The 26049-nt window shown below is 35.5% G+C and overlaps 1 protein-coding gene across 1 annotated transcript in view; it reads left to right on the top strand.

The window, feature by feature from the left end:
* Window positions 1–4431: 4431 nt before the first annotated feature.
* The window catches only part of LOC148956055 (uncharacterized), a 41701-nt gene continuing 20083 nt past the window's right edge, over window positions 4432–26049 (top strand). Inside the window, exons 1-5 of the mRNA XM_089093838.1 lie at window positions 4432–4491; window positions 8036–8347; window positions 9790–10191; window positions 17663–18111; window positions 25202–25271. Of these exons, the coding sequence (XP_088949964.1) occupies window positions 4434–4491; window positions 8036–8347; window positions 9790–10191; window positions 17663–18111; window positions 25202–25271 (1291 nt within the window). The 5' untranslated portion in view covers window positions 4432–4433. The remainder of the gene's footprint in view (window positions 4492–8035; window positions 8348–9789; window positions 10192–17662; window positions 18112–25201; window positions 25272–26049) is intronic.

Raw genomic sequence — 26049 nt, 5'->3', positions numbered from 1 at the left:
AAGGGCTGAATTTATATTATTTGTAATAGGAAAAGAGTTGCGAGACATACCGTCATTTTTTATATCGATAGGGGGTCCGTTTACCCTCCAAAGAGATAGCTATAAATATTAGTGGTAACCCAGGGTGGGCACCCTTAACCTAGATTCTGGCCGTTTAACCGTTCGATTATGTTATCATACCCTGGGGCAGTGTATACCGTAACTGGGTATTCGAGAGCCTAAAGAAGGTCTGAATTTATATTATTTGTAATAGGAAAAGAGTTGCGAGACATACCGTCATTTTTTATATCGACAGGGGGTCCGTTTAGCCTCCAAAGAGATAGCTATAAATATTAGTGGTAACCCAGGGTGGCCACCCTTAACCTAGAGTCTGGCCGTTTGACCGTTTGATTATGTTATCATACCCTGGGGCAGTGTATACAGTAATTGGGTATTAACACACTTTATATTTACAGAACAGTAGTGGTAACCGCGGGAATTCCATTAAAATATTTGGTGCCAGCGAGGCTTCCCCTCCAGTAAGTGGTGTAGCACCATTTTTGCACCAATATCTGGTGGTAGTCGTGGCTAACTAATAAAGTACCCACCTCGAGCCCGAGTCATAGTCTGTTACTCTGGGCTATAGCATCAGCAAAGGTAGTTTTCAAAGCCAGGAATTTTTCCAAACGTTCATCGTCAATAACACCTTCACATTCCTTAAAAATCATCGCCTCATAATTAGCGGGCACCCCCTTAACAATGCCGTGAAATTTCTTTTCGCGTATCATGATGTCACAGCTATTCAATACGGTTGTAACCGCATCGCTGAAAATATTTGCTGCAGATTGACTAATATGAACAAACAGCTTATCGCCAAAAAGCTTTATGCTGTGAATAGCTTCATGACCAGGGATTTCAGTAATAGCATGAGCGCGTTTCAAAGGGTCGTCAAGTTTAGCAGGCACTTTTGAAATGATAACGCTGGCGGTGCTTTCAATATGAGGACTAGCATAAGGAATAAGAAGTGACAAAAAATGGAAATCATAAGCGGTTACCTTTTCTTTGATGAAGTTCAGGGTGCTATCCAGAGCACAAATTTCGCACGAATTAGAGGCACTTCAGTGGGTGAAACAATTACATACGTTGTCACTGTTAACTCCTTATTTTCGCGCTTCCGAAGTAAATCAATCACATCTTTCACATGCCGAGTGGAGGCATTATCACCTAGTTTCCTTGGTGTTATATTTCTACTAGAATATATTTCTGCCTATAAATCAACTTTAGCATCTTTGAGAATATTTTCAGGAAAAAAATCCACTGCATGACTAATACTAACTGCATCATCAATACCCGAATGTTTGATTGGATAAAATTAAGAATAGCTTAATGAGAAAACATGATTATTTTTCTTAGCTCAGCCCAAAACAGTCTTGGTCCAAAACATAGCAGAAATTAATCCAGAAACCAGGCAAAAAAAATTCCATCAAAATTTCATATGAAATCATTAAAACCAGCTTTAAAGTCCATATATGTCTGCACTCTCAATGTTATAATATAGTCCAAAGTTGATCTGGCTTAAAATAGAACTATTGCACACTGGTCAGATGCCAAATGAGTACTATCGTATCGTCTCCGTGATATGAAAGATGACGAGATTGTTGGCGGTTTTTATGATTATGAATTGCAAAAGGTGACAAATAATGAAATGTATCATGTTGAAAGGGTATTAATGAGTCGAAATCGCAAGGGTAAGAGACAGTTGCTTATTCTGTGGCTAGGATACAACTCTGATTTTGATTCTTGGATTGCCACTAAAGACGTGCATAATATCGACTGATTTTTATGTGATGTTCGTTTCCTATGTCTCTGAACCCTTCTAGGACGATTTGAATAAAAAAAGAAATTTTTGGACAAAACTCTCCCCGCCATTAAATTTGACGGAATATATGAAGTTGCTCTTGTTTATTGCATTCTTAGAAATGCATATGATATCCTAAGAAAAGATCGTATCTATGATATAAAAGTAAGACCCTTTGACTTTTCTGACGAGGGTTTGGTGGCAAATTTTTACTCTAATGATTACCCCTTTGAAATTATACCCTATGGGGAGTACAGCAATATGACTGATTTGTGTCGAATTATCAACAAAATCATTGCGTGTCAAAAAAAGAGGTGGCTTCATATTCAACTATTCAGGAAAACAAAGGAGAATTTACACTACCAATCCATTTGAGAATGAAAAACTTTCCTCAATGAGGATTTACGTGAGATTCTCGGTTTTAAAGGTCGTATTATAAAAGTAAAAAATTTCCGTGGGAAGGACCATATTATCTATGCAGACTATCAAACAATTGTATAATTTTTGTTTCGCATCCTTTGTCAAGAAATCGAGAGTCGGTAATACCAATGTCCCCCTTCTACGTATTCTTCAACGGAAAACCAGTCACGAACACATTCACCACTTCAGCATAAAACACCTTTAATACATTCCAGTCAACACTGTGTATTTGGAGGTCTGTTTATAAACATAGTAGCCGGTATCTTCACAGTGATGTCGTAAAAACTGGACTCTTTTATTATTCCAGCAATTGAAGCGTAGACCAGGTTCTTCTTCCCAAAACAATTTAAAACCGTGACAATGCCAGTCTCTTAAAAATAAACTATAATCACGTTTAGGGTTTTTTGCAATCATGCCAGGATAAGTATTGTCCCATAGATTACATTTATCATAATGACAATTGGAGCATATGAAACCTCTAGTATGAGAGTCACAAATGTCTTCAAGACAAGAATTACAGTCTTTAATTTTCACTGCGTATCCTCTATGCAATTTACATGGATTGCATCATGTACACTTTTCATTATGGGCATCAACAAAATAACAATTCTCACAGGATGACCAGTTGCCCAATGTTTACATGCATAACGGACATGCATAAACATTTTCGATGTTGACTTTCTCACTTCCAAAAAGAAACTGACTGGAGAAAGTGAATGTCTTATAGGAGGAGGAGGAGTGATGCCACAAAACGTGTTTAGATATGATATCAACTCATTTCTTGTTGCCTTGCAAAATGACCGTCCAGGTACTTGTTAAAAGCAAAATCGTAATATCATTTTGTTTTGTTTCAATCAATATATCTATAAATTGAGTAAATGCATCCTGGCCACGCCGTAAAAGTTTTATGCAATAGTCCAAAGATGGAGAATCAGTTCCCATCATATCGTTAAGCATTGCTTGAGAAGCTTCCTTTGAAGAGATAACTCTAGAAAATCATCACCCAGAATCAAACACTTTTCCAATTTTACTAAATTCCTTAAAATTTTTTGGTTCTCAAATCCAGTCATTTTGAATCCTGACACTTTCACTATCAATTATAGACTAACTAAGAATCTCGTTAGTAAAAAAACTTACTCCATTTTCATACATAGATTCAGATTTTTCTCTTCAATATATTTCACTAATGCATTTAGTCCGTCTTGTAATCTTTGTATATGCATTATTTTCACTTTTACTGCAAAGCATAACTATTCTTCCGATTTGAATTTGCTTCATGATATAACATATCCTCCAAACATATTTTCTCATTCTAGGGTAAGTCAGCACGCCCCATGTAGTTTCCACTGCTACTTTAGGCATTCTAGGTTCCATTTCAACATTATTAGCGCCTTCAATGTCCAATAGTGTAAAAGCATCCATTACAATATCCCCGATGTTGACACAGTGAACTCTTTTTTATTCTGAGGCAATGTTTCGCAGGACTGCGGCATCCTATATTACTTAGGTAAACATTACGTAATGCCTACTGGCATTTAAAACAGGACTGTCATGGGAATCTAGGGGTACAGACCTGTTTAAACAGGACTGTCATCAGAATCCGGGAGCGTGTCTTCCTGGGCGGTGCAGAAATCCTGGAAATGGGTGTTATGGAATCCACAATGCCCTCACTACTAGTACTAGTAGCAGCAGCAACATTAATGCATTACCTTTTGTCAGCAGAATATCCCTCTCATCGACTGCTGGAAGTTTCAATTAACACAATTGCTATAAAATGGTTGGCCAACAGTCTAGGACTAAACGGAAAGCCAGTCGTCCGCGGTTGGGGTAGGAAGATGTCATAAAGAAAGATTTAAGAGAAATGGGAACTTCCTAGGAGGGTGTAAAGAGGAGGGCTTCGAATAGATTGGGATTGAGGAGGAGTGTGCGTAGCTGTGTTGGCCTCAGGTGGCTTGATGATGGGGTGAGCTGTTAGTAGTAGTAATAGTAGTAGTAGTAGTAGTTTTTCTTTAAAGTAGTTTGATTCTCTCTCCCTATCATTGCTTAAATAAACTTAATGAAAAGTAGAATTTGTCTTTAAATTTACAAGCTGCAACATACTAAAAATAATTATTACCTTTTTTATGGGTACAGGTGGGAATAGTATCACTTTCTGTAGTCGTTACAACTTTGAGACATGTTGAAGGTTTTATTGTTTGGGATTTATATAATACTTTTTGGAAAATTTATAATTTGTAAGTACTACCAAACATTCTTAGAAACCTGTTATTATCTTTTTAGAAAGTCCATAGGCTAATTATTACATCTAAAATAAACTAATATGTTGAAGCAGCTGCGACAAACTTGTTGTAGTTGGAAAGCATCAAAATTGTTAATATCTCTTGCATTGAAATCAAATCCATGCATTGAAATTCATAATCGTTCAAAAATTTAAGAATACACTTATTAAGATTTTAAAACTGAGATGCAGCTGGAATGGGGTAGGCTACCGTGCTACCTAATTCATGGACAACTCATGAGATAGTATAATTTTATTGATATAATTTAATTTGAGATATTATAATTTAAAAAACTCAAAAAACGCATACAAAATTTTGTTTATATTCATTTTGTTACGTTTTTGTTACGTTACGTTTGTGTTACGTGTTACGTTTTTGGAATGGGGTAGGCTACCGTGCTACCTAATTGAAGGACAACTCATGAGATAGCATAATTATATTGATATAATTTAATTTGAGATATTATAATTAAAAAAACTCAAAAAACGCATACAAAATTTTGTTTATATCCATTTTGTTACGTTTTTACGAGTCAAAACAGCATTTCGGGAGGGTTTCAAACCACAAGCATATATTGTCTTTTGAATGTTAAGACTATTAAATTCCATATATTAGTACCACCTCGAAAAATATCGAATTTACTTGATTGTGGTATACTCTGATGGTAGTACTCTGATTTTAGTTTCTCCTCCTTCCCCCTAGAGGAAAGATTGATCTCAGACCCTTAATAAAATAAGATAGGCCATTAGCTGTCTTTGGGAATCAACAGATCGTTATTGTTTGAACTGTTATTCTTCTGTGTTAATTGTTATTGTTTTTTATTACTTGAACAAGAACCGTTATCAATTTAGCTAATTAGTCTTGCTTATTTACTCCCAGAGTTCAACATGACAAGACAGACGAGAATATATTACTGCTCTATAAACCTCATAATTTTGATACAACCAAAAGAAAATTTCACTGGTCTTCAGGTATGAATAGGCTTGAGATTGGTCTCGGGGGGGAGGGGAGGTTTTTACTTTGGTGCCCTTGGTATTTTAAGTACATTAACCCCGAAGACAAAAATACCATCTTACCATCATACGTAGAAAAGTTTCAAGAAACTGAGATTTTTTCAACCCAAAGAGACACAAATAACCTGTTATCTTTGTCAGTAACTCCCAACAAATCAATACTCTTTAATGCCCGTGCCACATCATAGTCACATTTATCAATAAAGAAAGCTAAATATCATGAATAACAAGGTAATTTTCTTGATTTTAGCGTCACACTTGTATTTAAAAAGCAAAAAATTAAAATTGCAAAAAATTAGTTTAAATAATTTGCACCAACAGTAATTCGTGTCCAACTGTTCTCTACTAATACTAAGTCTTCTTAATTTTTGTCAAATTCCTCTCCCAGATAGAAAATCCGCTGTTATAGTTTTCCACGTTTTCTAGCTTTAAAAAGTATGCCTTAAACCTTGACTCTGATTGGTCAGTCAAGAAATTTATGCTTGAAAGTTGAGCAATGTTCAACTCGAGAAATTACGAACGGCGAACATAATTGGCGCTGTAGTCGTGCGTAATTTTGATTTTATCGACAAGTATGACACGGGATGTGGCACGGACATAAGTTTGAAAACAGTTACATGGCGCTATGCAACAGGTACCTAAGGCCTGAGTCCAAAGCAAGTAATTCCATTATATGGTCAGTATGTTTAAAATTAGAGCAGAATGACTAATTTAGTTGAACAATATGACCATAAGCCTTTCTTTGTGAGATAGAAAAAAAACTAAATAAAACCGAAATATATATATATATATATATATATATATATATATATATATATATATATATATATATATATATATATATATACCATTACAAGTGCCAAAATATTATTTATTTGTATATTCCTACTAAGGACAAATCTTTGTAACAGCCGCAATATTTTTTGATTTTTTTATACATGGGCGAATTTTTTTTTTCTTTTTTACTTTTGATCCTTATGACAGCTGTTTGAGGTAGAGCTGTCCAAGAGCCAAAGAGAGCTTTTAGATTTTTGTCGAGTTTTATTATTATTGAGGACAGGTCTTGGCTATAACCGAAACATATGTATACAGCAATGTTGCCCATAGTAAGAATTTAACATTTGTACGATGGTTTTGAACAATAAGTATTGGTAAAAGAATATGAATTTAACTTCCATATCAGTAAGTGATATCTTTTTGGGTGAATATTGTAAATGTATCTTTTGATTAACGTATAAAAAAGCTGTACAAAAAGGGTTCTGATCGCATTTCTACGGCTCTGATGAAAGAAAGTTTGAGAGAGCTAGGTTACGTTTTACGCCTGAAAGATGATAGATTGCCAAAGATTTTGCAAATATTTGGCAATCAATCTGGGTCCAAACAAAAAGTAGTTTCTTTATCCTTATTTTTAGTAACCTTAGTAAATCCATAGTAAAGTCTTATCAAAATCAAGAAAGACAGTCTCAGTGAGAAGCAAAGCTGGCATAGCCCTTTTTCAGAGTTCTATAAAAATTGTAATTTTATAGAAATTACGTAAAAACTTCAAAAGTTTTCAAGTGGCAACCATGTTCACATAGTTCGTTTTGCCTTATTATTATGCGGGGCTTCCACGATGTCAATAAAGTTTATAAGGTTGTTTACAAAGTTAATAAACCGTTTTTTTTTCGCATTACTGTATTGACTTAATTGCTGTTGAAAAAAACTAACTTAATTTTTTTTTCAAGAAACTCCACAAAGTTCCATCAATAAAAGAAAACTTGAGGAAAATTTCAAATTAACCATCACAAATAGGTGTCTACACATATAATAGTTTAAGCTTGTTTAAATATTTTGCATGGTTAAAGAATAAGCGTCACACAAATAAAATACTTTCATTCATTGTTAGAAAGGAAAAAGGCTTAAAAAGATGGTTTCCCAGTTCCACGTATGATTATTTCAGTTGCTTTCTATAAAAAATTACTGCAAAGTCAAGAAGGTGAAATCCTTGTGTGAGTGGTTCAAACTTTATGGTTTGCCCTTTCATGACAAACTTTATTAACTTATTGACGACATGGGAGCACCGCATTACTGGAAAAGAGCCAGAGTTTATTGGAACAATTTGATTAATGGCAAACAAACTTGGCGAGGGGTTGGGATAGAGTTCCAATTTTGGACTTTGTATTCAATATTGTATAAGTGGGGGATAGCATCCCTAAATAATCATCATCAGAATATTTACTGGAAGAGGTATATTCTTGTAATTGGGAAGACCTATAAGAAAATATTTTCAAATATCAGCCTAAATATTGTCGATTGTGAGACTTGACTCATATGGCTTTTTGCCGTCCAAATATGATCAGGCCTCAGTAGGAACACCGGCTCCTAAATTTTGTAGCTGGGACATAAATTAGAATTGTTGTTTCAGTTTGTTTTAAGCTTGGAGTGGCCTGAGCACTTTAATCTTTGATATATGTTACTTTATCGTAATTATTATGTAATCTTTTCAGGTGATGAAAGCAAGGATCATGTTCGAAAGCTCCTGGAGCGCTTGGAAGAGTACTTATTCCATTCAAATCATCCGGTCAGATTAGTGCCTAATCTTTCCAGAGCCGAAAGTGAAGAATTGAAAGACTACCCGGTTTGCTTTTTACCACCCGAAACTGGTCCCTGTAACGAAATAGCTACACGATACTACTTTGATCCCGCCTTTGGGAAGTGTCTACCATTCAATTACGGTGGATGTGGGGGAAATATAAACAATTTTAAATCACAACAATTTTGCAACTGGTTTTGCAATGATTACACTCGTTCAGCTGAAAGTAAGACATTATTTGTTACAAGTTCCCCTTATTTCTTTATTTGCATCATTAAATCTAGTTCTTCCGTCACGTCTTTTTATTATCGGAAATAGTCGCTGATAAGGATCTAATGCCTGTAAGTAATTGGATTGAAATCAAAATTCAAATCATTTGTATTTACTCTTTTTTAACAATATTTGATGTTTCTAAGACTTAAGTCACTTTGGTTGCCAAATAGGCGGCAAAAACACAAGAATCACTGAGTCAGGACTTAGTTTGTTTCGCACTGAAATAGAAATTGATTCGTATTGCAACGGATTGGATGTAAGCTTGTTTCCCACTGAAAAAGGATTGAGCTCCGATTCCCACCGATCCACCGAAATTCGGCAGCTTGGACTTAGCGCGCTTTTGCCATAGGATTGAGAGCCATTGCATGGTGTGTTCAAACAAGGTGTAACGCGCCTATCTTTCTCATAAAAGATCGCTGGTTGAAGAGGGACGGGGTCGAGGCTCCAATTTTTACCTTCAAGCATACATATTCCAATTTTTTTTCAAGATTCTACATTTAACAATGATATACCCACCTTTTCTACTCAAATGCACTTTCAAAGAATTGGCTACTTCTATAATATGGGAACATTGCTCATGTGCTCTGCGGGTCACGTCCCACTTGAGGGCACCATTTTTTTACCTTCTCCCTCTGAGGGAGATGCTTATCTCAATTTTTGATCCTTTTTTTAACCATTGTGTACCAAGTAGTGAATAAAACCTAAACATATAAAAAAAAATTAATAAATGGGAGAAAAATCGTTCTTTACTTATTCAACGCTAATACTTTGATTGTAATGGACAGTTTGTTACTTTATTTGATTTTTTTATTTTTGTTTTCCCACTCGTATTGTTATTCATTTGGTTTATAATATATCGGCTTGGCCTTAATCCATATATGTTATGTTAGATATGTTAGAATCTATATTGCAAGTTCTCTATAGCTTTTTTCTAAATTTTTACCGCCTGCTGAGACATTTAGTAACACTTCGGAGTTTAATGGCATCACTACATTGTTGCCCATATTGTACTGATTTTAATATCTAGTACTTTTTCCCAATAAGTATGCGAAAAGTCTCCATGACTAAAAGGAGGGAGGGTGGAAGTCTTTGACCTTGGCCTTACCACCTAAACTTTTTGAGTTTTTACCTTAATCAGATAGATGATTTCTATTTCACTCATTATATTTGCCTTCCTTCTCATTTGGTGTTTAGTTAAATTTGAATAGAGAATATGTTATTGTTGCATAAACACATTGTAATGATATAAGCGGAGCGCCTGTGATTAGCCACTCATAATAATTTCAAAAGGATTAGAATGAACTTCTTACCCCCTTATCCATTAAACTTTACCAACGACCTTCGATATCAAGTAACAGCACCCCCCTACCCCTAGTAAGAACTTTTTATGTTTAGGTACTGCGAATACAACGAGTTCCCCCATTCAAAGTGCGCAAGAGCCATCTAGATGTCCTCCAATACCTTTAGGAGTGGTTCATTTAGTATCTACAAGTTCGTGTGCAAGTGACGACGACTGTCCATCCGAATTATTATGCTGTTTTAATGGGGGTGGTAAGGAATGTCTCGAGCCGATTATGACAATTAAACATCATCCCTTGTGCCCTAAGCCTTTCAAAAAGGGCCATTGTATGGACAAATGCAGTGAAGACTCCAGTTGTCTGAGTGGTACGGTCTGTTGCTTCAGTGGATGTGGTATGGAGTGCCTCCGGCCAAAAAATATTTGCGACTGGGAAAACTCTTCAGATGAGCCTTTCCATGAAGCTTCCCAACGTCCTTCAAGTACCGATCCAGAGTCAGGTAAGTCATGCTAAAAATCAACTAAAGCCAAAGTTTACCCTAGCCAATTAAACAGAACAAGATTTGAGAGAGGTGAAACTCTTCAAGTAAGCTTCTTATAAGGGAAACCTTATTTTCAGTTTTAGAGATTGAAAATCGTTCGATGCTTTTTGGTCATCTCTGGGGGTGAAACTACCATCATCTCGATGTTGTACTTACCCCTGAACACAGTATCTTAATTCCTCTTTTTTAAAGAATCTTTTCATTTTATATGTTGTTATATCTGTTAATCATAGGCAGCGCGATAGCGCTGCCTAAGTAAAGAACGATGTAGGCCGAATGTATTATTTTTTTTTTCTCCATACCCGGGTACTTCGCATCAAAGGAGTTGTCGTAGAAACTTCAAAAAAGGCTCATTCAATTGGAAATTCAAAGGGCTACTGCCCTTTTTAATAGTCAAATGTGATTGGAGGGCAACTAGCCCCCCCACGCCCATCATTCCTCCAAACACATCTAATCAAAATTTTGAGATAACCATTTTGTTCTGCGTAATTGATTTCCAAATAGAAAATATGTTTTTGAGGAGGACACTCCCCCACAGGTATGCCCTGAGGGCATATGAGAACGATGTTGGCACTATGTATTATCTATTATTTTTTTCCTTTAGAGCAGGACACTTTGTATCGAAGAAGTTGTCGTAGAAACTTCGAAAAGGGCTGATTCAATGGGAAATTGAAAGGGCTTGTGCCCTTTTTAACAGTCGAAAGTGATTGTAAGGCCACTAACACCCCTTCCACGCCCACCATTTCCTGAAACACATCCAATCAAAATTTTGAGATAGCCATTTTGTTCAGCGTAGTTGATTTCCAAATAGAAATTATGTTTTTGAGGAGGACACTCCCCCACAGCCTTCAGGGCAAGGGCTTTAAGTTATGCCCTTGGGGTATATAAAGTTTTCATAGAAGGTGTTGTCGTAGAAACTTCAAAAAAGGCTCATTCGATCGGAAATTCAAAGGGCTAGTGCCCTTTCAAATAGTCGAAAGTGATTGGAGGGTAACTAGCCCCCCCCCCCCGCCCATCAAACCCCAAACACCGCCAATAAAAATTTTTAGATAGCAATTTTATTCAACGTAGTTTCTAGTTCTGGAAATTATGTCTTTGAGGATGACACCCTCCCACAACCCTCAGGGCAAGGGTTGTAAGTTATGCCCTGGGCATATAAGGTTTTTTATAGAACGCGTTATCGTCGAAACTAAAAGAGGGCTCATTCGATTGAAATTGAAAGGGCTAGTGCCCTTTTTAATAGTCGCAAGTGATTGAATGGCATCTAACATCCCTTCCACGCCTGCCATTTCGCCAAACACATCCAATACAAATTTTGATATAGCTATTTTGTTCCACACAGTTTAAAGTTCAGGAAATTATACAATTGAGTAGGACACTCCCCCCACAGTCTTCAGGGCAAGGATTATAATTTATGCCCTGGGGGCATATAAGTTATTATTGAAATCTTTGTCGTAGAAACTTCAAAAAGGGCTCATTTGATTGGTAATTCAAAGGTCTAGTGTCCTTTTTAAAAGTCGAAAGTGATTTGAGGGAAACTAACCCCACTCTCACGCCCAACTTTCCCCCGAACATATAAGGTTCTTATACCCATTGTCGTAGAAACTTCAAAAAGGGCTAATTCGATTTGAAATTGAAATGGCTAGTGCCATTTTTAGTAGCCGAAAGTGATTGGAAAGCAACTAATACCCCTTCCACGCCCATCATTTCCCCAAACATATCCAATCGAAATTTTGAGACAGCCATTTTGTTCCAAGCAGTTTAAAGTTCAGGAAATTATACATTTGACCAGGACACTCCCCCCACAGTCTTCAGGGCAAGGGTTATGAGTTATGCCCTGGGGGCATATAAGGTTTTCATTGAAATTTGTGTCGTAGAAACTTGAAAAAGGGCTCATTCGATTGGAAATTCAAAGGGCTAGTGCCCTTCTTAATGGTCGTAAGTGATTTGAGGGCAATTAACCCCCCTCTCACGCCCACCTTTTCCCCAAACACATCCAATAAAAATTTTTAGATCGCTATTTTGTTTCACGCAATTTAAAGTTCAGGAAATTATAAACTTGAGCAAGAAACTCTCCCCAAAGTCTTCAGGGGAAAGTTTTTAAGCTATGCTCTGGGAACATGTAAGGTTTTTATTGAAATATTTGTCGTAGAAACTTGAAAAAAAGATCTTTTGATTGGAAATTCAAAGGGCTAGCGCCCTTTTTCATATTCGAAAGTGATTTGAGGGCAACTAGCCTCCCTCTCACGTCCACCTTGTCGCAGCTTAAAGTTCAGGAAATTCTACCTTTGAGCAGGACACTCCCCCCACCGTCTCCAGGGCAAGGGTTATAATTTATGCCCTGGGGGTATCTAAGGTTTTTATTGAAATCTTTGTCGTAGGAACTTGAAAAATGGCTCATTCTATTGGAAATTCAAAGGGCTAGTGCCCCTTTTAATAGTCAAAAGTGATTTGAGGGCAACTAACCCCCCCCCCTCACACCCACCTTTTCCCCAAACACATCCATTCAAAATTTGGAGATAGCCATTTTGTTTCACGCAGTTTAAAATTCATTAAATTATACCTTTGACCAGGACACTCCCCCCACAGTCTTCAGGGTAAGGCTTATAAGTTATGCCCTAGGAGCATATACGTTTTTATTGAAATCTTGTGCTTTTTAAATCTTGTGCTTTTTGAAATCTTGTGCAAATTGTGCTTTTTAATAGTTGAATGTGAGTGGAGAGTAATTGACCCCCCCTCCCACGCCCACCATATCCCCAAACACATTCAATCAAAGGTTAGAGATAGCCATTTTGTTCAACGTAGTTGAAAGTTCTGTAAATCATGTATTTAAGGATGACCAACCCCCCAGAGCCCCCAGGGCGAAGGCTGTAAGTTATGCCCTGGGGGCATATAAGGATTTTATAGTTAAAGTTGTCGTAAAAACTTCAAAGTGGCTCATTCAATTGGGATTTGAGAGGGCTAGTGCCTTTTTTAATAGTCGAAAGTGATTTGAGGGTAACTAACCACCCTCTCACGCGCACCATTCTCCTAAACACATCCAATGAAATTTTCAGATATCCATTGCGTTCAACGTAGTAGAAAGTTCTGGAAATTTGGTCTTTGAGCTTGACAACCCCCTCCCACCAGCCCTCAGGGCAAGGGTTGTAAGTTATGCACTGGGGGCATATAAGGTTCATATAGAAAGTTTTTGTAGAAATTCCAAAAGGGCTCATTTGTTTGAAAATTGAAATTGCCCTTTTTAATACTTGAAAGTGAGTGGAGAGTAATTGACCCCCCTCCCACACCCAGCATTTCCCCCAACACATTCAATCAAAGTTTAGTGACAGCCATTTTGTTTAACATAGTTGAAAGTTCTGTAAATTATGTATTTAAGGATGACAAACCCCCCAGAGCCCCCCGGGCAAAGGCTGGTAAGTTATGCCCTGGGGGCATATAAGGTTTTTATAGTTAGAGTTGTCGTAAAGACTTCAAAGGGGCTCATTCAATTGGGAATTGAGAGGGCTAGTGCCCTATTTAATAGTTGAAAGTGATTTGAGGGTAACTAACCACCCTCTCACGCGCACCATTCCCCTGAAAACATCCAATGAAATTTTCAGATAGCCATTGTGTTCAACGTAGTAGAAAGTTCTGGAAATTAGGTCTTTGAGGGTGACAACCCCCTCCCCCCAGCACCCAGCCCTCAGGGCAAGGGTTGTAAGTTATGCACTGGGGGCATATAAGGTTTTTATTGAAAGCGTTGTCGTATAAACTTCAAAAGGGCTCATTTGATTGGAAATTGAAAGGGCTAGTGCCTTTTTTAATAGTTGAAAATGATGGGATAGCGACTAACCAATTTCTCAAAGACATCCAATCAAAATTTTGAGATAGCCATTCTGTTTAACGTAGTTGAAAGTTCTGGAAATTATGTCTTACAGGATGACAACCAACCTCACAGCCCTTAGGTAAGGGTTGTAATTTATGCCCTGGGGGCATATAAGGTGTTTATAGAAAGTGTTGTCGTAGAAACTCAGAAAGGGCTCATTCGATTGGAAATCGAAGGCCTACTGCCCTTTTTAATAGTCAAAAGTGATTGGAAGGCTTGAAATTTTTATAATAAAGATCAATGTGGGTATAATGCATGATTTTCTTGTTGTTGTTGTTTAGAGCAGGGCACTATCGAAGGAGTTGTCATAGGAACTTCGAAAAGGGCTCATTTCATTGAAAATAGAAAGGGCTGATGCCCTTTTTAATGTTCCAAAGTGATTGGAGGGCAACAAATCCTCCTCCCACGCCCACCCTCCCATTTTCTTTTATGATTAAAAACTAAAGGTTGCCTTAAGATTAAATCAAAATGCACTGTATTAATGCTAATTCCCAGTAAGGCGTCTCATTAGTTTCCCAAGAACGACTGAGGGTATTATGTTCAAACTTTCGGGGCTACTTCTCCTCTTAAAATTTAAACAAGTCAAAATAGCGTCAGTGTATCCAACCTATCAAAGAAAGTAAGCAGATTTTTTTGTGAATGGTATCAAGTTTTCCATTTCAGGTCAGCTAGAGGAGGCATGAAACGAAATTAAACACTACTATTTGTGTCCAATTTTTAAAAGGGTGTATGCAGTTAAAAATTGCTGAAAATTTTCTACAGCATACAGATGGCAGACCTAACTATAAAGTCTTATAAAAGCGAAAATATTTAAAGTATTATTTTCTTCTTCCCTGAAAAGACTGTGTGAATATAAAACGAACAGAAATTAATTAAAAAAAACTTTTTCCACAAAATAAGTTTTTCAAAGAAAAGTAAAGAACTCCATTAAACATAAAATTAGCAAAAAAAATAATCTACGAGGCGTGAAACTACCGCAAATCAGCAATGATAAATAAATGAAACCCAAAACGAACAGAAATTAGAATAAATAACCGAGTCAAACTCAAAACGAGCAGAAATTAAAATAAGTTGGGCTCAAAACCCATATGCCTTATCAAGGCCAGAACATAATTTGCACTTTACTGAAAAAACATACAAATGAATGTACATTGTCAGTTTAATGTACATATACTGATAATTAGTAATCAAAATGTTGATATTATTTGATTTATTAAAGTTATAAAAGTAAGAACATTTATATTTTTTTCAGTAAAGTGCAAATTATGTTCTGGCCTTGGGAAGGCATAAAGGTTTTGAGCCCAACTTATTTTAATTTCTGCTCGTTTTGAGTTTGACTGGGTTATTTATTGTAATTTTTGTTCGTTTTGGGTTTAATTATTTATCATTGCTGATTTGCGGTAGTTTCACGCTTCGTAGATTATTTTATTTTATTTTTGCTCATTTTTCTTTAATGGATTTATTTACTTTTCCTTGAAAAACTTATTATGTGGAAAAAGTTTTGTTTAATTAATATATTTAAATAGCCACTTGTTTTTTTGTAAAAAGATTTTGTCATGCTGCCTTTGAAGAAAATAATCGATGCAATAGTTACCATCCTGAATCAGATTCAAATGGTGATTCTTCCTCATTTGATATTTTTTTTCGAAATGTGTTATTAAATTTTCGGTTACTATAGGCTAAAGTTCACTCTTTACTAGGTTGTGTCTGACGCTGTAACCATGATTATGATTAAATTTTCGAGGGGGCTAGATTCTTGTTTGAAATTCCAGTAAATTTAATTTCAAAATAACATTTAACTATTAAGATTAGCCGAAATAACAGTTACCATTCCTGAATCAGCTACAAATGGGGGTTTTTTATATCACCACACAGATTAAAAAAAAAACACTTCTAAACTTTTGGTTATTATTGGCCGTGGTTTTCTCTTTACTAGGTTGTACGGGCTTACGTTATAATTATCATAGCCAATAACTGAGTTTTGTATACTTTCTAGCTTCTTTGTCACTTTTCAAAAAATTACTATATTTCTAAAATTTGTTTTATTGAAGTATTAAATATTATGATTTACCAATTTTTCCAAATTCAGCTTAAAACGTCCAATAATTACAAAATGGTGCTTGTCGTAAATTTTTCAATATCAGAAAACTGTACAATTTTTTTTCAATATTAATTTGAATATTACCAAGAAAAATCAGTAAAATTCAAATTTTTTTCGTATAGTTACTAAGTCTGGGGTAAATCTGTTTGATGTAAATTCTAATAAGGATAGATGTTTTTAGTAAAGTTGTTAAAAAATTTAGGGTTAAAAATAATATTAATTCTGCGTTGTAAAATTATTATATATTTTCAAATCTCTTTAATCATTAGATGATACTGAAAAAACTTTGTGTTCTTTCCTGTGCATCCTTAACTTTGCCTTAGCTCCACGTTGGTATTCCTAGATCCCTTATATTTGCTTCATTATCTGTATCTGATCGGTCAAATTATGAAGAAAGAAAACGATCGAAAATGGGTTTTTTTAAGGCCATAGGAGAATACTGAAAAAATCACAGAAAGCGTATATTTCGAGAGGACAACCACCTCTCTTATTCAGCACGAACAAAATACTATATTCAAGGAAAATGCCGAAGAAATAAACAACAAAACAAACGAATATACTATTGAATATACTATTTTGTTCGCGCTGAAGAAGAGAGGCGCTTGTCCTTTCAAAATATTCGCTTTCTATGCTTTTTCAGTGCTCTCCTTTGGCTTTAATAAACCCCATTTTTGGTCGTTTTCTTTCTTTATATTAGGGCAGGCCAATGTGGTCGAATTATTAGCTCTGTAGCTTTCAGAGCTGACTTACTTGCACTTACACTTACTTTTTTACACTTACTCCAACGGTAACGATTTATATCTTAATCCCTTAGTTGTATGTCATATATAGTGGGATAAGTTCCCTGATTTGGTTTCAGAATGCGACTAGTTTTTTACCTTCAAAAGCTTGAAGGTGAAAATTTTCAAAATTTCACACCTTCAAAATTTTTTTTTTCTGAATGATTTTTCTTTATCATTAGTTTTTTATATTATCATTATTAACTATTTAGGTTCTTTTTACGCCAGTCTAGTTTTTGCTTAATTATCGGAATATTTTCTTATAAATTGCTGAATTCTCTCCTTCCTTCTCTCTCTCTCTCTCTCTCTCTCTCTCTCTCTCTCTCTCTCTCTCTCTCTCTCTCTCTCTCTCTCTCTCTCTCTCTCTCTCTCTCTTTCCCTCCCTCTCTCTTTCCCTCTCCCTCTCTACCCCCTTTTTAATATTTTTTATTGGTTATCAGTTTGTGTTTTTATTATTAATGAGTTTGTCTTTATTGTTTCTGGGTTATTGTTTATGAACAATTGTTCACTGTTTACGATTTAGTATGAGTGTGTATCTTCCCCCTCTTTTGCAGGCAAGGGGTCTTTGTAGGGATCATTTCTGTTATACTTGTGTTTGTTGTACAATTTGCAGGTGGAGAACATATCTTGTTTTATGTTTAAAAATGTTGTTTGTTCCATCAGCTGATCGAAAGTGTCTTACAGCTCAGTCTTCCGCGTGGTACAACGTTAAGCCGGTCATACCTGTTATAACTCATGAAGAGAGAAATCCCATGCAATACATAGACTACGAGCCCTCACCACCTTACAGATATTTCCCTGTCTCTGAGAGCCCTCCTGTTGGACACAAATTCACGCCATTTTTACAAACATTAGTAGAATCTCCTTATAAAAACCGTCATCCCCATATAAATGATGATTATAGTGATGAAATTGATGATTATGATGATGACTTTAGTGGTTATGATGATGATAGTAATGAATTTTTGGATTTACGCCAGCGAGTTCAAGTACATAAGCCGCTTCCATTTTGGATAGAAAAACATTTGAGAAGAAATGAGATGAGAAAAAAGAGACTAAAGACGCGCCCAAACAATCATTACCGGTATATAGAACCAGGACTCGCTTTTTTGTTACATAGAAGAAGGAATCGGGTAAACCCTCTTTGTATTTTTCCAAAAATATTTACTTCTAATACTTCATAGCTGCTTCCTTTACAAAAGATACTCCAAACTAGATTATGAAGCTTTTAATAAACAGATCTATTTTCCCGAGGAAACCAACTGATAGGAAACATAAGAAAAAACCAAAAAATCAATGAACTAAAAAAGATAAATTGAACTGCGTCATTGGTGATAATTTTACAGTATGTGTAAAAATGAAATCAAACAAAATACCAAAGAAAAAATTCAGAACCTTCATTAGACTTAAAAGCTCAGAATTATTTCTCGGATAATAGTTTAAAACTACATACATTTGTTCAGTGGTTGAAGCAGTGGCTCAAGATAATGAGAATCTGTAACAGTTAGATCTTTGGCAATTTTAAACTACTATCGAAAATTAGTACTGATGAAAATGAAAGTTAAAAACTACATGTGCCACAGATAGCTTGGCATCTGGCAACTTCATTGAAAAATAAGTAGTAAATTGTAAAGAGATTTGATAGTGAAAATGTCTAATGAGCAATTTTAATGAACTGAAGCAGGAATTTCTGTAACTGAAAATTAGTCTGCATTTTTTTCTAAGAATTACTAAAAATATAATTTAATAACGCAAAGTAGGCCTAGGCTACCTTAAAAAAAAATGTGGCAGGTCAAATACAAGGCCGTATCCAGGAGGGGGTTACCCGGTTTGAACCCCCCCCCCCGAAATTTTTGACCGACTCGAAAATAAGTCGAAAATTAGTAAAACCTAGGTAAAAATCAGTAAAATTAGCCGAAAACTGAGTCGAAAATTAGTAAACCCCCCCAAAAAAAGTCAAAAATTAGTAAAAACCCCCTGAACAAAAATCCTGGATACGGCCCTGGTTAAATAGGATAGTTAACTTTGAGCTGTTAGGTCTACTGGCGGTAAGTCCAGCTTTCTTTACTCTCCAGTACATTTTAAAGTAGGCTACCTAAGAAAATAAGTGTGCAGTTCTTTGGGGAATTTAAAAAGATTGTCAAATGATAGATGGCGTCAGTAATGCTAGGCCAGTTTGCACTTTTATACGTTTCCATAGGCTTTGGTCGTGCCTTGAAACTCTAGGAACTACGATTCAAACCTACCAGTCGCAATGCAAAGTAGACCTAGGCTACCTTAAAAAAAATGTGGCAGGTTAAATAGGATAGTTAACTTTGAGCTGTTAGGTCCACTGGCGGTAAGTCTAGCTTCATTTACTCTCCAGTACATTTTTAAAGTAGGCTACCTAAGAAAATAAATGTGCAGTTCCTTAGGGAATTTAAAAAAATTGTCAAATGATGGATGGCGTCAGTAATGCTAGGCCAGTTTGCACTTTTATACGTTTCCATAGGCTTTGGTCGTCCTTGAAACTCTAGGAACTACGATTCAAACCTACCAGTCGCTATGCACCGAAGGAGCAACGACCCTCGAGTTAAAGGCTTCTAGAAGTTTGCCCCCCCCCGGAAAATCCACCCCCCCCATGAAAAATACCCCCCCGCAGAATTTCCCTACGGAAAATTCCCTCCGGAAAAGGTCCCCCACAGGAAATTCCTCCGAGGCAAATACCCCCTCCCGGAAAATCCCCCTGGATGGAAATGTCCGGGCGGAGTTTACCGGGGGTGCAATTTCACGCGGGAGGAATTTTCCGCGATGGTGGAATTTCCAAGGATGGGGGGCGGGTTTCCCGGCATAATTTGGAAAAGGATTAGGAATTTAATTTAAAAAAAGACAAGTTTTTTCAAGTGTAAATAATGAGCAACATTAAAACTTAAACGAACAGTTCTGCATATGATGGGGGTGCTCCCTCTTCAATTACTTGTTCTTTGCGCTAAAGTTTGGCTTTCTGTCCCGATTCCTTAAGACCGACTTCTGAAACAAAATTGCCGTTTAATTGGAATAAGAAGTTTTTTTTAAGTATTAAGAACTTGAGCGTAAAGATCCAGGGATAGAGAAGGGGGCAGCCTCCCCTGTATATACGAAATAGGCTCGTTTAATTTTCATTGTTTCTTATTACTTTCATTTGAAAAAACACATTTTTTCTAAGCATGTCATTTGTGGTGGTTTTAGAGGGTCATAAAAGATTATATGTTCCCTTGTCAAACATAGGATATTCTCTATTCGTTCTAGGTTTCAACTTTACTATTTAGTTGCATATGAGAAAGTAATATTTTCAACATATAATTTAAGTTCATTTTTAATCCACGTTCATTTGTACTACAGTCATTCACCTTTGCCCTTTGTTCAGAGTCAATTTTTACGACATCTTGAATAATTATGCTTGGATGTCATTTTTTTCAATAGTTAAATCAAGTGATTCCCGAAAAGCTGCTAGAATCCTTGCTGAAAATTTTGCCCAGAAAATTTCCTGCGGACAATTCCCCCGGAAAATTCTCCTTACGGTCATTTGAAAAAAACTTGTTTTTTTGTCATTTATGATCTTTTTTAAATCCTGCCGGGAATCCCTCAGAAATCCCCTCTCCATGGATATTTTCTCCCGTAGAAAATTCCACATGTAGAATTCTTACCGCAAAAAATTTCTCCCGAGACAATTCCACATAACATCTCTACACATGGAAAATTGAGTCGCCAAAGAGAAAGTAAGACAAATAAAAAAACAACAAAAAAACCACATATGATTTCTGGCAAATTCCCCTCGTGTAAAATTTACCCCGGAAAATCCCAACCCGATACTTTCGTCCCACGGACAATACTTCCTCCCCCCAGAAACTATCCTCCCCACGAAACACTTTCTTTATTGAAAAAATTTACAAAAATACCAGATAAAATCCAAAATAAAACGATTTTATCCCTATTTGAACTTTTATTTATCGTTATGGAAAGGCAGTGTGGTCTTCGAAATATTTACTTTATAATCTAGCAGAGGAGGGCAAACTTAAAGTTTTTTCAATAAAAATACCAACAGGAATTTTCAATGAAAATACCCCCCCCCCCCCACACTAAAAAAAAGAACAACGTATTTCTCGAAATACAGAGGCGGCAAAAATATAGAGGGGGCACATGCCTCTGCTCCCCTCCCTTTCCGATTGACGCCACTACTACATCATTTGTGAGATTCCAGTTTAGCATTTACTTAAACCAATTACAACAATTACTGAGTCGATTTTAGCCTGAAGGTCGTAGTAAAGAACGGCCCATTGTTCTTAGACTGAATAGAAGTCATCTTAGAGGGTATTAAATTGCTTAACTATAGAATAGCGTTTATAAGTCGCTTTTAAAGTGGTACTGGCTGCCATTTTTATTTCATTGCTCACTATACATTCAATTTCACTTCGATCAATCTAATTTAAAACGGCGATCATCCCTTTGAGAACAGCTTAGCAAACGGTTTTTGGCAATTACTTCAAACAGGTGAGAATGTCAGGTACGGCCTATCTCTATTGAATCTGTATTGAAAAAAATGACATCCAAGCGTAATTATTTAAGATGTCGTAAAAATTGACTCTGAACAAAAGGGCAAGGGTGAGTGACTGTAGTACAAATGAACGTGGACTAAAAATGAACTGAAATTATATATTGAAAATATTATTTTTTCATATGCAACCAAATTGTAAATTTGAAACCTAGAACGAATAGAGAATATCCTATGTTTGACAAGGGTACCTATAATCTTCTATGACCCTCTAAAACCATCAAAAACTACATGATTAGAAAAAGTGTGTTTTTTCAACTGAAAGTAATAAGAAACAATGATAATTAAACGAACAAAATCTGTTTCTCATATACAGGGGGGAGGCTGCCCCCTTCTCTATCCCTGGATCTTTACGCTAAAGTTATTAATACTAAAAAAAAAGTCTTATTCCGATTAAACGGCCATTTTCTTTCAGAAGTGCGTCTTAAGGAAATAGGACAGAAAGCCAAACTTTAGCGTAAAGAACAAGTAATCAAACAGTTCGTGGTAACGAACTGTAAGTAAGGAGCGACCCAGCTCAATAGTAACCGAAACTCTAAAAAACGGGATTTTGATACCATTAGATACATCAAAAGAATCAGATTTTAATGCTGATTTAAATTTAATAAAATTTTAGAATCGGGAAATCGAGAGACGTACCTATCAAGGAAAATAAACTAGCAAGTAATTATTTTAGTTTAAGTAGTTTAAATATTTGATTATCTCTTTTTTTGAACAAAGGGGCAATATATATATATATATATATATATATATATATATATATATATATATATATATATATATATATATATATATATATATATATATATATATATATATATATATATATATATATATATATATATATATATATATATATATATATATATATATATAAAATATATATATAAAAAGAAAATATATATATATATATATATATATATATATATATATATATATATATATATATATATATATATATATATATATATATATATATATATATATATATATATATATATATATATATATATATATATATATATATATATATATATATATATATATATATATATATATATATATATATATATATATATATATATATATATATATATAATGTCATTATATTTCTACGTTCTATGGAGCACTCGCACCTCGGTCTGGGTTTTTATAATTGGTTAGAGAGGGAAAGATCATACTGCCTACTAAATATACAGTGGTCCTACCCATCAAAAGTTACACGTCTGAGAAAATTTGGCTGATTTTCGAAAAAAAAGGGGGAAAGACCCCCTAAAAAATATAGAACCTTAATGAAAATTACGTATCGACCCAGTTGTCCTAGAATATCATGGGCGGGCTTATTGGAACGGAAATTAAAAGTTCTAGTGCCCTTTTTAAGTGACCAAAAAAATGGAGAGCACCTAGGCCCCCTCCCACGCTCATTTTTTTCCCAAAGTCACCCGATCAAAATTTTGCGATAGCCATTTTGTTCGGCATTGTCGAAGATATGTTAACTATGTCTTTTAGGATGACTTAACCCCCAAAGTCCCCGGGGGGAGGGCTGAAAGTTATGAACTTTACCCAATGTTTACATATAATATTGGTTATTGGGAAGTATACAGACATTTTCAGGGGGTATTTTTTTCTTGTAGTGGGGGGGATGGGTCGGAGGCTATGTGGGAGGATCTTTACATGGAGGAAGTTTTCATGTGGAAAGGGACATTGCTATAAAGGGGGCGCCGGATTTCCCAGTATTATTTAAAAAAAGTAAGAAATTAAATAAAACAAAAAACAAGTTTTTCAACTGAAAGTAAGGAGCAGCATCAAAACTTAAAACGAACAGAAAATATTATGTATATGATTGGGTTCACCCCCTAGTCAATACCTTGCTCTTTAAGGCAACATTTTTTTATTACTTTCATAAGAGCTATTTATTCTAATTAACGGCCTTTGTGATTAAGGGGTCATTTTTAAAGAATTGGCACAAAATTCGAACTTTAGCGTAAAGAGCGAGGTATTTACTAGGAGGCGAACCCCCTAATATATGTATTGAAAATATATAAATATAGAAGTTCGTTACGTAAGTTAATTCGTAAGTTACGTATATTTATTATTAATAAAAACGTTCGAGAAATTAAACAACGTTCGAGAAAGCCATTTAACCAAATAAAAGTAAAATTAATATGCAAATTTGGTGTTGATTATTCATGTACGGTGCGGCAAAATCAAAACCTGTATTAATTCAAAAACGTTCAACAATTAAATTAAAAAAACAAATTTTTTAACTTAAAGTAAGGAGCGACGTTAAAACTTAAAACGAACAGAAATTATTCCGTATATGAAAGGGGATGTCCCCTCCTCAACGCCTCATTCTTTATGCTAAAGGTAGACTCTTTCTCACAACTCTATTTATTAAAACAATAAAAAACTTTAGGATAAAGAGCGAGGCGTTGAGGAGGGGACAGCCCCTTTCATATACGGATTAATTCCTGTTCTTTTTAAGTTTTAACGTCGCTCCTTACTTTCAGCTAAAAAAAACTTGTTTTTTTTAAATTTAATTGAAGAGGGAGCACCCGTCTCATATGTAGAACTGTTCGTTTTAAATTTTATTGTTGCTCTTTACTTAAACCTGAAAAAACTTGTCTTTTTCTTATAAATTCCTAATCCTTTTCCAAACGATGCCGAGAAATCTGCCTGCCCCCATCATTGGAAAATTTCCCCATCGAAGAAAATTCCTCCATGGACAATTCTTCCCGCGAAAAATCCCACGCCCCGGTAAACTCCTCCAGGACATTTTCATCCAGGGGGATTTTTCGGGAGGGGGATTTTCTTCGAGGTAAATTTTCCTGTGGGGGCCTTTTCTGGGGGAACTTTCCGTGTAACAGCACTTTTTTCTTAAGTTCTAGTTCCTCGTTTTTTCTGGTATTCATGTCTCTACGTCATATTTAGCTACATTTATCACTGGTCAACCCTGAACGTTTTCACCTTACTCGATTACTTAGGAGCTCATATCTTGGATTGCCTTGCTCTCCAGGGTCTTTAGGACGCGCCATTCGAGTTAATCATTACTTGGAGTAATGTCGTATTGTTTTCTTAAAGTGCATATCATGGGAAGAGGTCGTGTTTTGGCTTCGTTTCACCTTCATAAAGGATGCAACCAACTGTCAAAATTGTTTGAGAATCTGATAGTATTTCTGAAGAAGTATGGATCCGACACTTCAAGAAAGATCCCAAGTGATCTATTTTGTCCATGTTTTTACTAAGTTAATATTTTGTTTTAATTATTAACCTGTTCTTGGCACATTGGTATGTGGGCACGTCGAGATTTGTATGACTTATCCTATAATGCCTTATGTTTTCTATGAAAATATTATTATTTTAGAAATGTTTTTGGCTGTACCCCCCTGCAACCTAAAGCACATCCATGGAAGGTAACTGTCGTATACCTATTTCTACACGTTGGCAGCGATCAAAAAGGAAGAAGCAAGAGCTAAGGATCAGTTGCAACTTTAGATGGCATTCAGGAGCCTTCGTCCATCACCAGTAAAGCCCCAATTCTATGCATAGAAACACCACTTATATGTTCTAATAGATATAAAATCACACAATTTAAAGAACAATTACAATGATATTCTTACGTATTATATATTCTTATTTATCATTTTCAACAGGTCTTCCAAAACAGAATTCAAGGAAAAAGTGGTACCTCCTCCTCGTCAGAAGTAGAAGAATACGATTTAGGTGAGTGCGATTTAGGTTGGTATGTATGGCCCGACCGATATGGATTTTTGGGAGCTGACACCAATATATCGGTATCCCACCAATATGATATTGATATAATTTTCTGGTAAATTTTTCTCTGGTAAAAAAAAAAACTTTACCTGCATTCTCTGCCCAGATTGGGTCTCCCTGGTCTATTACACACTAAAGAAGTGCCTGAATAATTCACTGTGAATTCCAAATAATAAAAAATAGACTTAATTAGAAATGATTAAGAAAAACAATTAAACCCAAAATAGCTCTAGTTTGGACACTATTTTAATAGTGTCCTATTTAAATAGGACACTAGTTTGGACTATTTTAAGCATATTTACATAACCATATATGTATAATTATATATTATGTAATTATATGTATATAATTACATACATATAATTACATAATATGTATAATTACATAAACACAAATACGTGAAATCTGATTGAAAGAAGAGTAAGATATTTATTGAAATTCATTATGCAAAAGCCAAATATCAATAGCGGGAATTTGTATTTTAATCATTCACATATTAATTTGAAAACTTTACTTTACATTTATATGATGTGGCCTCTGACTACCGAATTCATGCTAGGCATACTCGATACAGGGGTACAGCTAGGATTTTAAGTATGAAGGAGGGATTTAAAGATTGTATCGGCAAAATCGTCCAGTATGCCGACACATAAGCTAAATTCCCAAGGTAAATAAGTAAATTAGAACTCCCACCCTAGGACACGCCTCCCCCCTCTTAGCTGCACCG

This window comes from Artemia sp. Qi Xiang Cuo, chromosome 1 (assembly GCF_049724085.1).
Source record: "Artemia sp. Qi Xiang Cuo chromosome 1, ASM4972408v1, whole genome shotgun sequence".
Classification (NCBI taxonomy): domain Eukaryota; kingdom Metazoa; phylum Arthropoda; class Branchiopoda; order Anostraca; family Artemiidae; genus Artemia; species Artemia sp. Qi Xiang Cuo.
The sequence above is the reverse complement of the archived record's forward strand: the minus strand, read 5'-3'. Positions and strand labels throughout refer to the sequence as shown.